Source organism: Nothobranchius furzeri, chromosome 14 (genome assembly GCF_043380555.1).
Source record: "Nothobranchius furzeri strain GRZ-AD chromosome 14, NfurGRZ-RIMD1, whole genome shotgun sequence".
In the NCBI taxonomy this organism is placed as follows: Eukaryota; Metazoa; Chordata; class Actinopteri; order Cyprinodontiformes; family Nothobranchiidae; genus Nothobranchius; species Nothobranchius furzeri.
Genome location: NC_091754.1, coordinates 37,346,600 through 37,363,742, shown reverse-complemented (window position 1 = coordinate 37,363,742; position 17,143 = coordinate 37,346,600). Strand labels below are relative to the sequence as shown.

The 17,143-nt window shown below is 41.3% G+C and overlaps 1 protein-coding gene across 3 annotated transcripts in view; it reads left to right on the top strand.

Annotated features, from left to right (window-relative positions):
• The window catches only part of kalrna (kalirin RhoGEF kinase a), a 210,746-nt gene that overhangs the window by 82,299 nt on the left and 111,304 nt on the right, over positions 1 to 17,143 (top strand). For all 3 annotated transcript variants that reach the window (XM_054746558.2, XM_015965718.3, XM_015965717.3), the window contains exon 14: positions 7,791 to 7,913. In XM_054746558.2, coding sequence (XP_054602533.1) covers positions 7,791 to 7,913 — 123 coding nt within the window. The remainder of the gene's footprint in view (positions 1 to 7,790; positions 7,914 to 17,143) is intronic.

Genomic DNA, 17,143 nt, shown 5'->3' with positions numbered 1-17,143 from the left:
CATGGTTATATCTTTTCCATCTTTTCCCCTATAGACATTTGATTACGCACAAGTAGGTGGCCAGTTCAGGTTTATGCAGAGCAGAAGGAAGGAGAGAGCTCTGGTTAAACGTTCCTGCTTTAAGAAAACCGTTAAATTGCATTGTTGATGTGCTACCTGGGCACTCTAAATATTGATTTAAAATTAAATCAAAGGAAATTGTAATGGTATTGAATGTTTATTAATTAGGGCCTACTATTTAAAAAATGAAAGTGATGGGGAAAACGGTCGATCGCATTTTTTTAACCCTGTCTGTCGAGTGACTGTTTAGCTTGACGTCTGATATATATATATATATATATATATATATATATATATATATATATACACATACATATATATAGCCATGCCCTGATGTGGGGGCTGAGGGGTGCGTCGGGACATAGAAGGGGGTGCGCGGCTAAATAAGTTTGGGAACCGCTGCACTAGAGTAACATCCCTTTTTGAACCATCCTGTGTGTTCCCCTGATCTAAATCCAACTGAGAACCTTTGAGGATGGATAGCAAAGGAAGTTTACATAAACAGTAACACTGAGAAACAATTCCTGACAGTAGATTTCCTTCATGCAGGTGTCGTCATCACTTGGAGAAATGTTCCCACTCACTTCATGAAAACTCTTCATCAAAAAGCAAATTTTTGAATTGATCAATGATTACAATGGAAGTCATTACTGAGTTAATGTTCGGAGGTTAGATACTTGTGTTTTACGGGGTTTAGGGGTTTTATGGAGGTGTGGTTTTATTTCATATGAAGGTGCTATAAAAATACAGCTGCCTTGCCTTAACTTTTAATCAGCTGTTTCAGTTAAACTGCTTTCAATAAGTTTTGTCACAGTGTTTGTTTGTTTTCCTCCCATCTCTTCTTGTTTTATGTTGAATTTTGAATAGGACTGTATCTTCCGACAAGGGCTTGGTGCATCAGGACGTTGATTTGCACCTGCACATCTGATTTATTAAGCTAAAGGACCCAGTATTCATCTGAATTTCACAACCCTCAAAGTAGTACGTTCATTAATGGGAGCCTTTGGAACAACATTGGTGGATGATCTTGAGGATGAAGTTCCTGAGCCCATAAAATGACCTTATATAGAAAAGGGGGTGTGTTTTTAGTGCAGCTTTGCCCGAAGGCGGGAACGTCCTCAACATTCAGCCCCAATTCCCAGTCGGGTTCTTTTGTTCACAGAGTTTTATGGTGGGAAACAAGTTTAATCTCTTGGATTATTTGCTCTTTAATTCCAGAGAGACAGTGAAACATTGTTTACTATTAAGATGTTGATGTTGTTGGAGCTGATGTGTATTTCCTCTTCAGATCCAATAGCACACTGAACTGAAGCTAGCTACTTATTCCGTGATTGATTCCATCTGTTGACCGAAAAAGACAAAAGATAACAGCTTTAGAGCAAAGAGTTGATGAACTCGAACAGTACACAAGAAGAGAGGATCTGATAATAATGGGACTGGAAACCCGACACAAAAGCTATGCAAAAGCAGTGATGAATCATGACTCAGCAGAAGATGCCTCAGAAAAAGAACTGGAGACACTTGAACAACAAGTAGTTACCTTTCTGCACGGTAAGAATATAACTATCCAAAAAGAAGCTATGTTTATATGTCATACTGCCTAAAAAATCAGAGAAAACAAAGCGAGCTATTATTGTAGAATTCATCAGCAGAAAACAAAGGAACAGTGTACTGGTGCAAGCAAGCAAGCTAAGAGGCACCATTGTATATATAAATGAACACTTAACAAAAAGAAATGGGACAATAGCTAGAGAGGCACGGATCTTAAAAAAGCAGAAAAAAATTGTAGCAACATGGACAAGAAATGGGAATGTATGGATCAAGGAACAAGAAGGGTCACAAGCGAAGATAATAAAAGATCTGAAAGGTCTGGAAAAATTCAATAATCATTGAAAGTGGGAAGAGGGTTGTAAAACAGAGTCAAATCACCTACAGAAGCATGAAATTGAAATGCAGGTAAATAAAGGAAAAAAAAGTGGATGTTACATGTACAAATGAGGAGTTAGAATACAAAATATATGACCCTGAAAAGTATCTAGAAAATAATATATACATGCATATGAATAAGGAATGTGAATATTACAGAGATCAAGAACTAAATGATTCTGTTTTATCAGAAGGATCACTCTCAATTATTCACTTTAATTGTAGAAGTTTGTATTGTAATTATTACAAAATTTTGGATTTTTTTAACAAAAAAAGAAGATTTCAAATTATTGCAATTACAGAAACATGGCTAAAAGAAGGTAATAATGAAGAAGTACAAATAGAGGGCTATGAGATGTATTTACTAAATTGTAAAAATAAAAGAAGAGGTGGTGTAGCACTATATATTTGTAATAGTTTGAAAATCAAAGTTATTTATAACATGTCAACAGCCATCAATAATGTCATGGAAACAATTACTATAGAAATAATTTCTGAGAAGACAAAAACATAATAATAAGTTGTACATACATCATTTACAAATACAATTACTGAAATGTTGAGTGGAATCTGCAACAAGGATATAATTCTCTGTGGAGACTTTAATATTGATCTGGAAAATGTAAATAACTCAAAGACTGCAAACTACTTCATAAATTCAATGTATCTACTGGGTCTGTTTCCACTGATAACCAAACCAACAAGAATAAATGCACACAGTTCAACTACAATAGATAATATATTTACTAACGTTGCAAGGGAAATAGAGAGAAGTGGAATTGTAATGACAGACATCAGTGATCACCTGCCAATTTTTACAGCCTATGAAAATTATCGAATAAAATTTCAACATAAAACACAAAGACTAATAAGAGATAGGTCACAAAACGCTATAGATGTGCTAAAAAGAGACTTGGAACAACAAAACTGGGAAACAGTTTATGTTGAAGATATAAAGATGGCTTACAACGCCTTTTTAAGAATATTGTGTAACCAATTTGATAATAACTGTATATATGGAGTTAAAATATGGAATAAGCTAGGTAATATAATCAAGGATGCGAAAACGATATTTACTGTCGAAAAACTAATTAAAAATGAAATGCTGGAATCATATACGTGCAAATCAATTATATAAAAATATACATATACATAAAGCTATAGAGATGTGTGTAGGTATATTCATGTGTGTATGTATAAATATGTGTATATGTATGTGTACATGTAGTGGATACGTGTGTATATCTATATATATATATATATATATATATGTATAAATGAAGTATGTGCGACCATATGGGCATCCGATGCACTTTAATGTATATATGTATGAATAGGTATATGTGCAAAAATCCTTTTGCTTTTTGAATTATTATTACTATTAATTTTTTATTTTTTCTTTACAACTTGAACTCTAGTTAGCTAACCAGTCAAGCAATTACTTTGTATAGACTAATTTATAATTATCGTTATTTCAGTTGTAGCGTAATGGTATATCGCAGATATAGAACTCGGGCTGGCTCGCCAAATATGTAGCGTTATGGTTCTTGGCTCTTTTATGAAAGATGAACCATTCTACATAATAATCTGGAATATTAATTTTAACAAATTAATAACCAAATGTTATAGAGATAAGAAAACTCAAAGGTTGTTTTCATCGATAAACTGACGATCATTTGTCTGTGTTTCACGTCAATGAAAAGGCAAGTTTAAATTTTAAGAGATTTATTTCTTCAATTTAAACTAACGATTTGAAATGACAATCATAGGAAAAATGATCAACATTGGCAACCTTTTTGGACAATCTTTAACAGTTGTTATTTTAAGCTTGCTCAAATAGACCTTGTGTTGGATGTGCTAAGATTGAGGATGATGGAATTATGAATGCGTGCATGCAGGTGTCTGAGATTGCTTCAGGGAGAGGGAGGGTGAACTGAGTGAAAAATGATGTTTTGCAATTAAACTTTAGTTCTTATTAGAAAAACAGCATCAGAACGCTATCTGGTCATGTTCTGCCTCACCACACTTAGGACCCTCTTTTAGATCCGGACCTCAGGATGATGTTTCTCCAGATGACACCTTGGCTGACAGAGAAGACGAAGGTGTGCGACGGTCCAGTCCAGAGTTGACCTTGGTACACGTTGCTGAAGCGTTTCGGCATATGCGCTTTCTCATGTTTAAAGTAACTCAGAAATCAAAAGACTCCGGGACGAGTCTGCGTTAGCGGGTTGCATTTCAGCTATTCTGTCTGGCTTGACAGAAATAGCGTGGTGGGAGAAAAGGAGCCTGCAGGGCTCCTCTCCCCGTGGCGTTCGTTCCGCACTTCTGCTCTCACCCTTCTGTTCTGACTCCTTACCGAAAAACTTCTCTTCCCAAAGCAAACTTGTTGTGCGTCAGAGCAAATGTGTTTTGAAGTTACTGTGGATACGGACCTGTATGAGCAAGTGTGAAGGTCATCGCTAAACATCTTCAAAAACATTATTTAATTAAGTATACTGATTCATTATAGTTCATTATGATTACCCAAAGCATAATAATCATTCATTTGATTAAAATATATTTATAATGAGCAAAGTGATCAAATGATTATTTAACATTAATAAACAAAGAAAGCTTAAGACTCTGTTTTATTATGACCAGGCTGTGTGTGAAGTCCTTCTTCTGGAGATGCAGGTGTTTGGATGTTGTGGAGTCCTTCAGACTTGCTGGCGGCTTAGGTCTTAATCTGTGGGTGAAGGTGCTGCGTGACCCAGCTTTAACCCAGCCGGGCAAATACGACCTTTGGCACAGAAACCCATACTTCCTCACGTTACAATCGTGTAAAAATGTCATTTTAGTTAAAAAGGGGCAGATAACATAAGTTTTCTTCTTTCTGTTCCCTTTTCATTGTCTTTGTTTGAGAAACCTCATTTTATTGTTAGTATTGTTTTTTTTTCTATTTTGATAACAAATTAAATAAATAATTAAAAAAAATCTTCTTGTTCTATGCTGGGAATTTGGGATGTAGAGAGAGTCTTGAACAATAAACAATGAACGTCAGAACTCAACAATTTAACTAGACAAATTGGTCTGTAGCAGCAGTCAGCATTGGTTTACCGTACGTAAAATAGGGTTTCATGGTGAGCATCAGACTGCCGGTCCAAAGTTCAGTTCTCGGATGTTGGCTCCATGCCTACATTATTACAAGACCCCAGAAAGTTTAAGAGTGTGCTGAGGCAACATAAATTTTAAAGCTGGAGACTGAAGTAAAGATCAGAGTCGAAGGCAGAGGGCTGCCAGTTGAACTTGTCATGCATTGTGTCCTATGAGACCCCAGAGAGACAGACACACAGAAGAGAGAGAGGGGAAGAAAGTTCATACCAGTAAAGTATAAATCAGTGAAAACAGGGTTAGGGGCAGAGCTGTAATGCAGCAGGATGGATGTGACCGTGGAGAGGAACAGAGAGAGCAGGATGAAGGCTGAGAGAAAAATGTTTCACTTGGCTCCTTCAGCTAACAAAGCAAGTCCAGCTGCAGTCAACTGGCTCCAGTTTATGCATGTTATAACCACACTGAGCTTGTTACTCAGACATCACAGGGCTATTGCACTTCTTCAAGGCTTGAAAGCTGTGCTCCTCTTTCAGTGGCCCGCCATGCCTTGCTTGGTCCCCCACCAGACCAAGTGTCCTCCCTCGCCGTCATGGACAACAGCGGAACGAGCTGTGCGAGAGTGAGCACATTCAACGGCATTTGGCAAGGGGATTTTTCAGCCTCGTCCCGAGTGCCGGTGCCCACTTCCATTTTTTAAACTGCACTTAGACACAGAGGGCTGTGGGTGCAAGTGGGGTGGTGGAATCAGCTGGTGTAGGCCAGACGATGCCTGTACTGCCCGCTCACCTTAGCCACGAATACACCTCATCAACACGCACTAACACCATATTGGAGCAGGCAGAGGGAGATTAGGGGTTGTAGCAAACCTATGTTGTTGCTTGGCTTCCCGGGGCTGGAGGCTAGGAGGGGTATCTGGCCATCTGGTTGGGGTCTGGGGTGGTGGGTTGCTTTGCTGGGCGTTAGGTGGAGGAGCCTGCTCATCAGCACCCCAGCAGAAAGGGTCGAACTCTGGGAACCAGTAAGCATCCAAAAAACAATAACAATAAAGTTTTAAGTATCAGGCGTGACATGAAAGCAGAAGCTTTCATGTCACGCCTGATAGTAAATCACCGACATTCAGACATTAATTATGTTTGCTTCACAGCCAGACAGGACACGGGTAAAAAATAAAAATAAAATCAGTTCATGTTTAAATAAAACATGTTTTGCATAAAGCATGAGGTTTTGGTTAGTAATCGATTGAAAGAATAACAAATAACTGACTTGGATAGTGTTGATCAGGCAGAGCTTTGTTGCCAGCGTTCCATTGCATAATGGCTTCAAACACGTATATAATAGTTAGTTTTTTTGCAAACCATCGGATGAAATTACACAAACTGACTGAGCTCTAGTTAAAGCTCTTGCAATTGTTTGTGTGTGTGTAAGTGCGCGTGTGTGTGTGTGTGTGTGTAAGTGCGTGTGTGTGTGTGTGTGTGTGTGTATGTGCTTGGGGGAGGGTACATTGGAACCCCCCCACCCCAGTTTGAAAATCCTATCTGCGCCCCTGCATTGAAGTGTACCAACTTTTCATCTTGCTGCCATGTCTCCGTAAAAAGTAAATAGTTCAACAATTCTCTGATGACAGCTTGTTTAAAATAAAGGACTTGTTTGAGATGGAGCGAGCATCTAACAGGACACACTGAACTGAATCCTGGAGAACATTTGTCTTCTTAACCTGTTGGAGAGGGATTGGTCGTAAACATCAGGTGTTCTGGGTTCTCCGGCCATGAATACAGTTTATGTCTTTGCTGTTTGATAAATGAACTGGAATAGGGAAACTTTTGGGTTTGTCAGCAGAAGCCAAAATTTGGGGATTGTGACCTTTGAAAGACACACAGAGGAATGTTGCATCATGGGAGGACTGTAGGGGGTGATGTCATTTGGAGTGGTGGTGTGAGCGATGGCCGAAATAGTTGTAGTTAGCTGGAATGTAAACCGTCATGTCTATGGAAGGGAATCCACTATAGATGTACATCTATGGGACTGCACAGCATACCAGATGTTAGCGGTTAGGATGCTTGAGCCATGTTGGTTAGGGTGATTACCATCTCGCCTGAAAAAGGAGAAATGGTTCCAAAACAGGTTAAAATTATTAATAAAACCAAAACTGTGGGACTTGCAAGCAGACTGAAGGCAAGAGTTGAGAGAGAGCAGACGGCTAAAACGTCCATATCCACGTGAAACTGTGGGGATCAGGCCGGAGATGAAAACAGACATTCTGCTGCTCTTCAGAATGCCGAAGAGATGGTTAACATGCTGTAGTGTGCTGAGAGAGTGTAACATCGAAGGATCACTCTTAACTGCCGCGTCTGCAGGCTTCTTATCAACCAAATGATGAATCTCATGATTAACGTCTTGGAAGAAGATCAGGCAGCACTGCTGGCAGATTCTGCTTCCTGTCCTCTTTAGGCCACATACCAGCTAAACTCACAGCTATTATAGTTTGTTTCTTGTTGAGATCTGTCCCAGTTCTACCCCAGTCTGGGTTTGACATCAAAGATGGGTTTCCACAAGTAACAAATCAAATCTTCTTTTATGAACTGACAAAGGATGACCTTAAATGAGCCTAAGACTGACCAAAATAGTCTATTTTTGTAATGTTAGGGTTACAGGGGTGTGTCACCACGGCAACTGAACATATAAGTTGATGGATATGCTGCTGTGTCTCCTTCCAGGTGTTGGACTGGATAGAAAACCATGGCGAGGCCTTCCTCAGCAAGCACACAGGTGTTGGAAAGTCCCTCCACAGAGCCCGAGCCCTGCAAAAAAGACATGATGACTTTGAAGATGTAGCTCAGGTGAGTCCTCTGGTCCTGATGAACTTCATGAAAACCATCTGTCTCACGTGGTCTCGAGCTCAAGAGCTTCTAGGTCCAGGTTCACCTCTTAAATCTGGCATTTGACAAAACAAACCATTCAAGAACTGAGGGTAGTTTTAATCAGATGTTTATTTACTTGCTTTGCAGACATCTGTTAGCAATCTCTCTTGATTAATCCCAAATTTTAATCTCAAAAACTACGCTAGCTTTTGGGATTAAAATTTGGGATTAATCAGGATTGATCAGTTTCCACTGATCAGGTTGACCAGTTCCCACTGAACAGCATGTTCAGTGGGAACTGGTTTACCTGCACATACATGACCATTTATGGTCACAGGGCTGACCTGATAGCAGACTGTGTTTCTAATTCCATTCTGCCAGGTCTCTGTTTAAAGCCAATTAGACGAGGTTCTAATCAGGGATATGAAAACATGCGAGCAAAGTGTGGAGAGGTTTCCATCTCTGAAAAGAGCAGACATTTGCTTCAGCAGGAAAACCCTGAGATACAAAGCACTTTGGAGTCCTCTGACTCTGAAAGGAGCTGTACAAGTACCGTTACATACCAAGCTTTGGTCTGTGGGTTAGGCTTTTGGGATTATTCGGGTGTTTTTTGAATATTTCTTAATTCAAATAGTTGTGTGGGATTAAAGTAAACGGAATTGTGTTTAGCATACAAACTCGGCATCAGTTTCTTTGTTTGAAAAAGAGGTTTTAAATCTCAATGGGACTTTTTTTCCTGGGTAAATAAACGTGAAATAAAATAAATAAAAATGTCATCGTCATTCACTGTTGTGTTTTGCTGATAATTAAATTCTGTCTATTTAGAGTGGTGCAAAACGTTTTAAACAGACACAGATTGTGAAAGTTGTCTTACTTAAAAAAGGTGAGAGAGGTATGTAATTTTCATCACATATGCACGTCAGCTCTCAGAGACAGACTGTAGCATTATCTGTATAATGGTGCATTTATTTAGCTCTGACAAACAAGCAATAATTCATGCCCTCACAGACCTGTTACTTCGTTAGGAAGCTTTTCTATCCTCCACTCGTTACCTGTATTATTGGCACATTATTGTTTGACCTTGTTACCTGTGTAAATGACACATGTCTGCACCTTTAGTCAGACTCCAACCTCCACCATGGAACTTGTGGAGATATCATCAGCTGGTGTTGTAGGTAAAGTTGTAGGTGTAAAGCAGGGGTGGGGAACCCTGGTCCACCGAGGGACGCTATCCAGCATATTTTAGTTTCAACCCTGCATCATCACACCTGATTTCAATCAGCAGGTGATTAACAGGCTTCTGCAGAGCTTGATGAGCTGCCAAACAGGTGAATCAACCACTGAATCAGAAGTGTTGGAGCAAAGACATGCAGGATACCGGCTCTCGAGGACCAGGGTTCCCCACTCCTGGTGTAAAGGGAGAATGGGAGGGGTGAGAGAACCACACTCTGTGGAGCTCCTGCACTACACACAGCCACCTTGGATCACGTAGTGATGCCTGATAGTGATAGGCTTTGGCAGTATCCAAATTTTAATACCATCTGGCTTCCTCCACATTTTACCATGGTGTACGGCTGGGGCGTTTTAGCTGAAGCACCACTAATTAAACTCCCAGCACCCCTAAAATTGGATAATTTAAAACGTTTATTTTTACTATGTGTTTTTTAAAAATACTTGTAAGATATAAAAAAACACCCAGTGCTTGGATGAAATGTTGAAATATTTCCACAACAAAAATGCAGCAAACCTCCCCCGCCTGAAAAGTGTTTTGAAGCTACTCGCCTTTACCAGAGTCTTCCTCAGTGGCTGCTATGCTGTAGTTAAGGAAGACCTGATTACCCGCAAATTAGAACACCATCCTGCGCTGCTGACACTTTTCCGTTGCATTTTAAAATCTTACAAAAAAAGGCAGTGACAAAGCGGTGGCTGTGAATCCAGCAAGGAGGCTGGACTTATGCAGGTCTGGAGCGCGCTGTGCATGAACCACGACAAAAAAAGAGAAGACACAGGCAACCATGCAGGGAACGTGTGGAGGTAAGACAGATGAACGAGGCGGAGAAAACTCCATTTCATAAAGACTGAAGGCATTTACTCGTGGGTTAAAGCTTTTCAGGGTGACTCTGACAGTCTGTTTGATCTTACCCAGTCATTGTTCTCAGTCTCACGGTAAAATAAAATGTTGATCCAAATCAGGTTTCCCAGTAATTAGACAGGTTTATCATACTAAAGACAAAATGAGATTATAACAGACAAGGTGCTAGGGTTGTTGTTTTAGATACATGCATATCAAACCCTTTAAAGCACCTTAAAGAGCTGTTAAATGAGCCTTGATTGCTTTTTCTCTTTAGGATTCAGAGAAAAACATTAGATGTGACTTTTTTCAGAGATCAAAGTCAGTGATCTCATTTTCCTCCTCCCTAAATATCTACTAGATGAGATTTGTTATTTTTGAAAAAATAAATAAATAAATAACGTTTCTATTTGGTTTAAAGTTAAGGAGAAAACACCTTTGCAAAAAGAGATTGGGATGCTGATATTAGTGGAAATTTTTGTAAAAACACATAAATGAATGCAGAGATGTTACTGGTACTTTTAGTACAATTCCAACCAAAGTTTCACTCCCTGAGCATGTTTAATCTGCTCTTATTATAAACGACAACATCCTGGACACATCAAACCATGATCCTCCAGGAACTCGGTGACAAAAGTTCTCAGTTCCTCCTTCCTGATTTGTCTTGGTACCTCTAATTCGAGGTGGACGGCCACCTGCAGCAAGCCAGTTTTGCGACAGCTCTCCAACAGTCGGCGAGTTGAGGCCTCCACAAATGCCTGTAAATCAAAGATGGCGGTTCAAGTAGCCTTTGTGCCTTAAAAAAACCCCTGAAAAAACAGTTTTAACACACTCACACACACTCCAGGGGATCTTTTTCCACAACCTAAAATGACTGGGATAAAATAAAAATCCCGGACAAGCCCCCATTTGTTACAACCCTAGTGTGGTAGGTGGTTGTGGAAGGAGGGTTAACATAATAACTGGAGGGAAAAAAGGTGAGTATAAATAAAAATGTATTTTAAAGATAAACTCTCAGTCCTGGATGGAACATATAATGGTAACTAAGGTTCTATTTACTCTAATCAAAAGTGAACAAAGGCGACGGGGAAGAACTCAAAACACATGAGGCAAAAGGCCTCAGGAAGGAAAACAAGTACAATTAACCTTATATTTTACACGGAAGCCAGAAGGGACTGACACAGGAGTTAAGTGCTCGCCCCATAATTGGAAGGTTGCAGGTTTGAGTCCCGCTCAGTTTGTCGCTGTCGTTGTGTCCTTGGGCAAGACACTTAACCCCCCCCCCCCACCCCCCTTCCCGCCTGCTGGTGGTAGACAGAGGGACTGGTGGCGCCAGTGCTTGGCAGCCTGGCTTCTGTCAGTGTGCCCCAGGGCAGCTGTGGCTACATTGTAGCTCATAATCACCAGTGTGTAAATTGGTGCATGGCTGATTGTGTTGTAAAGCGCCTTGGGGGTTCCAGGACTCTAGAAGGTCCTATATCATATGTTTATGTTTATGTTTATGTTTATGTATTTAGCAGACGCTTTTGTCCAAAGCGACTTACAAGTGATAATCGGCATTTTGCCCTTGAGGCTAACAACAATAGTAACAACAACAAATTGACATCAGTCATGGAGAGTAGGGAACAAGGAGTGGACATTAGAGAGGGGGGACGGGTGCAGACAAGGTGCTAGTTAAGAAGATGCTCTCTGAAGAGCAGGGTCTTCAGGAGTTTCTTGAAAATAGAAAAGGAAGCCGCAGTTCTGGTAGTGTTAGGAAGGTCATTCCACATTTGTGGAACGATGCATGAGAAAAGTCTGGATTGTCCTGAGCGTGGTGTAGGCACTGCTAGCCGACAATCCTGTGATGACCGGAGCGGCCGGGCCGAGACGTAAGCCCGGCCATTTACCAAGGGAGGTCCCAAAACTCGATGGCTAAATTTAAGTAAAATGGCCAAAAGAAAACCGAGCTCTTCAGCGGATATTTAATCTAAAATATATAACAAAGATGGTGACCAATATATATATATATAGGGTACAATAACAGAAATTCTAACTCTTAAGAGCAGACCGAATCCGCATAACTAAAGAGTCACAACAAAAATAGCTATTAAACAAAAAGGACTTAACCAAACGAACTACTTATCTTAAAGACCGAAAGTACCAAAAGCTTTTAATCCTATTCAAACCGCTTGTCACAAAGATCCAAGGACCGAGGAGAGAAGAACAGGATGTGAAGCTGCGGTTCTCTCCTTGAGATCTGGCAGCTGCTGTCTTTTAAGTCATCATCTCTCATCAGCTGATGACTTCAGCTGGGATGCCAGCCTGACTGAGGACCTGTCCAAGGTCCTGAAGCAAAAGGACTGGCGCTGGGTTTTTTCAGGGAGCGGGAGTCCAGCATCCATAACAACTAGCTTATTTCCCACTAATGGCAGAGTCCTTAAAACATGGTGTTTGATTTGTGAAACCTGTGTCTGATTTGTCAAAGTCATATAACTGATTTCAGCATTTCATTTATTTAAGTCTATTTGTTTAGCATCTGGGCCACATATGAATTGGTACAACACCAAGACCAGTATCCCCAACTCCCTTCCCTGAGGGCTGGTATCCAGCATGTTTTTGTTGTTTTCCTAACCCAACATATAATTCACCTGTTCAGTAGCTCATCAAGCTCTGCAGAGGCCTGCTATTCACCTGCTGATTAAAATCTGGTGTGTTGAAGCAGGGAAACCAGTAAAACATGCTGGATACTGGCCCTCATGGAAGGGAGTTGGGGATCACTGACCTAGAGCCTTTGAACCTGGACTAGATGATTGTGATAGCAGAATCTGTAATTTGTTATTTGTGGAAGAGAGTTTTTTTTCTTTTACTTTACAATAGTGGCAATGAGAATATGTTCAAATGTAAAACACTGTGAAACTAATCTTGCCTGGACAGGTAGCTCTCTGGGTGCTCAGCCCCCTAAACCTCTGATGCTAGAATCGCCCCTGGTGTATGGTATAACCGAGACTAATTTAAAAATAATGACGCAAACATCTGGTGGAATTACCAAACTGTTGGTTTGGACCTTCACCGTTATGAAATGGAATAACAAACACTATTACTAAAACAATATTAACAACTTTTAAAAAAAGCAGCTCATAAAGATTTTTCGCCTTAACAACCAGCATGTTCAATTTTTTCAGCTTCATCCTAGGCTGTTGTGGACTGACTGCTGAAAACCCACTTCGATGAGCTTGTGGCACCAACATACGTGTACACTGGAGCTAGTTGCGACATCTGGGAAAATATGGCTGCATATTTCCACCAGACCTGGGATGTGCATCTTTTGCTGTCATCTTTTGTTTTGCACAAATTGCCTCATCAGTGTTTATTGGCTCTCCTTTTAAGTTTGCTTACAACCAGAAATACTCCCAAACTGCAGAAGTTGTGTTCTTTTTATTGTGTTCTTGTGCGTGTGCGTGTAAATACTCACATCATCAGAATGAGGTTAGAGTCTCTGGGCATCCTGGGAGGTCAGACAGGCTCTCTTCAGCTCTTCTGGATGTACTTCTGCTCTTCTCTGGTTAAAACAAACATGCATATTATGTTTATTCTATATTAGTGTTTATAGTAGGGCTGAACGATTTTAGGAAAAGATTGAATTGCAATTTTTCTAGCAGAAATTGCGATTTCGGTTCACTTCAACGATTTTCTGCAAACAAAGATCCAACACTAGCCTGCCAAGCCATCCTGTAGATGAAGTGAAAAGATGGTCTAGATTCTAATCTAGCATAACAAATCATTCACATTAACATTTACTATTTAATCATACAATAAAAACAGTTAAAGCTATTCATGTTCTCTCCCACTATTATATATTTTTTATGTTTTAATGTGTTTGTGAAGCAACTTGTGATTTTATCTAGAGAGGAGATTTATAAAAACTTGTTCTACTCCAAAAATGCATAGAGGAAATCTGTAGGTAGAAACAGCTTTTAAATGTATGAAATAAAATAATGCACACAGTTTTCCTGCATTACCGCGGCAGGCTGAAGCCGTCTGATAGCTTTTCCTCACTAACGTCGGCTCCGTGAGAGAGACGCACGCATTCTGACACCATAGCTTGTCTGAACTAACGTGTGCCATCACAAACATTCAAACCATTTTAAAAGAGAAGTTGAGCTTTCAAGTCAACTAAAGTGCGTGACTCCGCACTTGCGCTGATGAAGCGTAAACCAAGCTTTGGAAGTCAGCCTGAACCTGCTGATGTGGGAGGAGTCTCTCTCTCCCTTACTCAACTACGTTCTCTCTCTCTCTCTCTGTCCCGGTCTCACCTACAGTGCATTATTATCGGCTCTAGCAGCGCTGTGTGTGGGAACATAAAACAGGGAAAAGAACCTGAACATGCAGCTATGACAGCTGTGGAGTTGGGCTCGGCTCTGGATGGTAACCCCCCACCCCCCCACCCCCGTGCTGGCTTTTGCCGCCGCCCAAACATAGGGGGAAACCCTTGGATGTAAAAAAAAAGAAAAAAGTTATACAACATCAGTCAATACCGCTAAAATTGCAGCTTTGACGGTCACGTGATCGTGCTGTTTGAAATTGCAGTTTCGGTCAAAAAACGATCGTTCAGCCCTAGGTTATAGTACACACATGTGGTTCTCAGCTGACGTCAATGGCCCCCTGATGCTGTGAAAACTCTAAGACACCTAGATATGATCTTTACTACATTGATTAAAATAAACGAATTAGTGAAAAATGACACCAAGATGAGGAATGTGGGGGAAAGTGTAGCACTCTGCCTTGTGACTGATAAAAGGATATGACCGATCTAAGATGGCGACCACATTTCATGTGCCCCAGCAGCCAATAGGGGGTATATCAATATATATGTCTGTGGCACAAATGCTCAAAAGTTTGGTTATACTTTACAAGAAAGGATAACAACAGGGTAACTTAACAATTGTATAGTGGATATTTCTTCAAGGGAAAGAAAAAGCCTTTGGGCACAAAACATGTGATAACTTAGAGTAAATGACGTGTTATGACCATCGATATAAATATATGGACAATGGGTTTCCATAGACTCCAATAACAAATTTCTCTGCTAAAATGGGAGGTGGCCACCACCGCCATTTTGACCGTGTCACAGGTTCTGTCAAGCCCAGACAATTCCATAAAAGGGAAGAGAGGTGGAGTTGAGGGTGGGGCTGTAAGGCTGAGATCGACTGACGACGCCCGGTCGAACTAGCTACAAGCTAACCTGAAGCTAACCCAAAGCTAATGCGGAGGTGAGAGCTAAGTTAACGGAGGTAGCAACCTAGCTACAACTGGGGTTAACTGTGCACAACACCAGAGCTTCTGAGTCAGAGATACGCCGGGCTGACCGCTGGGTAAAACCGGGTGGAACACAGAGGTCTACGTGACCTCCACAGAGGTCTCGGAGACCTCCACAAGCCGGCAGCCGCACAGCAGACAAGCGCCGCTGCGATCTGAGATGCGCAGAGCTGCCGCTGGGGAGAACCGGGTGGAAAGGTTTCCATCCCAGGGCTCCACAAGCCGGCAGCCCGCGCAGCACACAGAACCCGCGATCAGACAGAGATGCGCCGAGCTGCGGGGAGAAGTGGCGTATTTTGGCGGTTCTGGCTTGCCATAAGAACCGTCTGTCAGCCTGCACAGCAAACAGAAACCGCGATCAGACAGAGATGGACCGGGCTGCGGGGAGGGGAGAAACGGGTGGAAAACATCGGTCTCCCGAGAGCTCCACAAGCCGATAGTCGGAACCCAGCTCCACCAACATGTTATATTTCAACCCATTTTCTAAAGTGCAGCATTATGTTAAATGCACTGGGTTTTACCCTATTGCATTTAAATTTCATGGTTAAACAGTACATGTTAAAATCTAAGCTCAGCTTGGCAGCGACCTAAAGTACATAAATATAATTTTACTTACTGAAAAAAATAAAGGGGAGACTCCTTGGATGCTCTATTAGTGCAATTAATGCCACAGCAAGTCATTTTGTCCAACAATTGCACAAAAAATATCCAAAAAAGAATACACAAACACAGAGACTCAAAATGCCAGAACAGTTTCCAAGCCAGACCGAGGCTCTACTGAGGCCTTTCCATGGAGCTAGCTCTGTGGTCACGTGGGTCTGAGGCGGCGGTCACGTGGGTCGGATGCTCATTACTTATACAGAATTTTAGGCTTTTAATACACTTAAACAGAAGAGTGAGAAAAAAATTCCACCCCCCCTCAGAGTTGTCATGAGTGTAAACTAGATCATTTAAACCAAAAACATGTTTTGGTACCAGGCTGTAAACATGTTTATTTCTGCTGTGAAATTTGTATTTTTAACATGGGAGTCAATGAGGATTTGCTCGCTTCTGACACCAGCCCCTAGTGGATGAGGGTGGAACTGCAATTTATTTCACTTCCGGGTTTGACTCAATTTCAGAGCTGCGTTGTGGGGGCTTGGTTATGACCCGCCCTGGACTAGTGAATTTCAACGCAGCAGCAGTGGTGGCGTTCACATGTCCTCTCCTGTTAATACTGCAGGTAACTAATCAACTAACACTGCCTATCATGTTAGCATAATTTACCTGATATGCACACCTCCACTAGCAGACTCCAGCGATTAAAGTCAGATCTGTCGTGAGATTTTTCCCACTCTGCAAAAGCTACAGCAACACTGCACTGAACAAGAAGACGACTGCCTTCACAGGGAGCATAAAAGATGGTAAATGGTCTGTATTTGTATAGCACCTTCTTAGGGTTCTACAACCCCCAAGGCACTTCACAACACAATCAGTCATCCACCCATTCACACGCTGGTGGGGATGAGCTATGATGTAGCTACAGCTGCCCTGGGGTGCACTGACAGAGGCGAGGCTGTCGAGCCCAGGCGCCACTGGTCCCTCCGACCACCACCAGCAGGCAAGGTGGGTTAAATGTCTTGCCCAAGGACACAACAGCAGAATTCTCTGGTTGGAGCCGGGATCGAACTGCGTCCTTCAGATTACTGGACAACCCACTTTACCTCCTGAGCTGCTGCTGAGAACATCTGGAAAGATCTTTCCAACCAATACAGGTGCAACTGATTGTTTATCATGAATAAACAGACAGTTGAATGCAGGAGGCCGCCACCTATTGAACTACTATGGAACTGATAAGGGA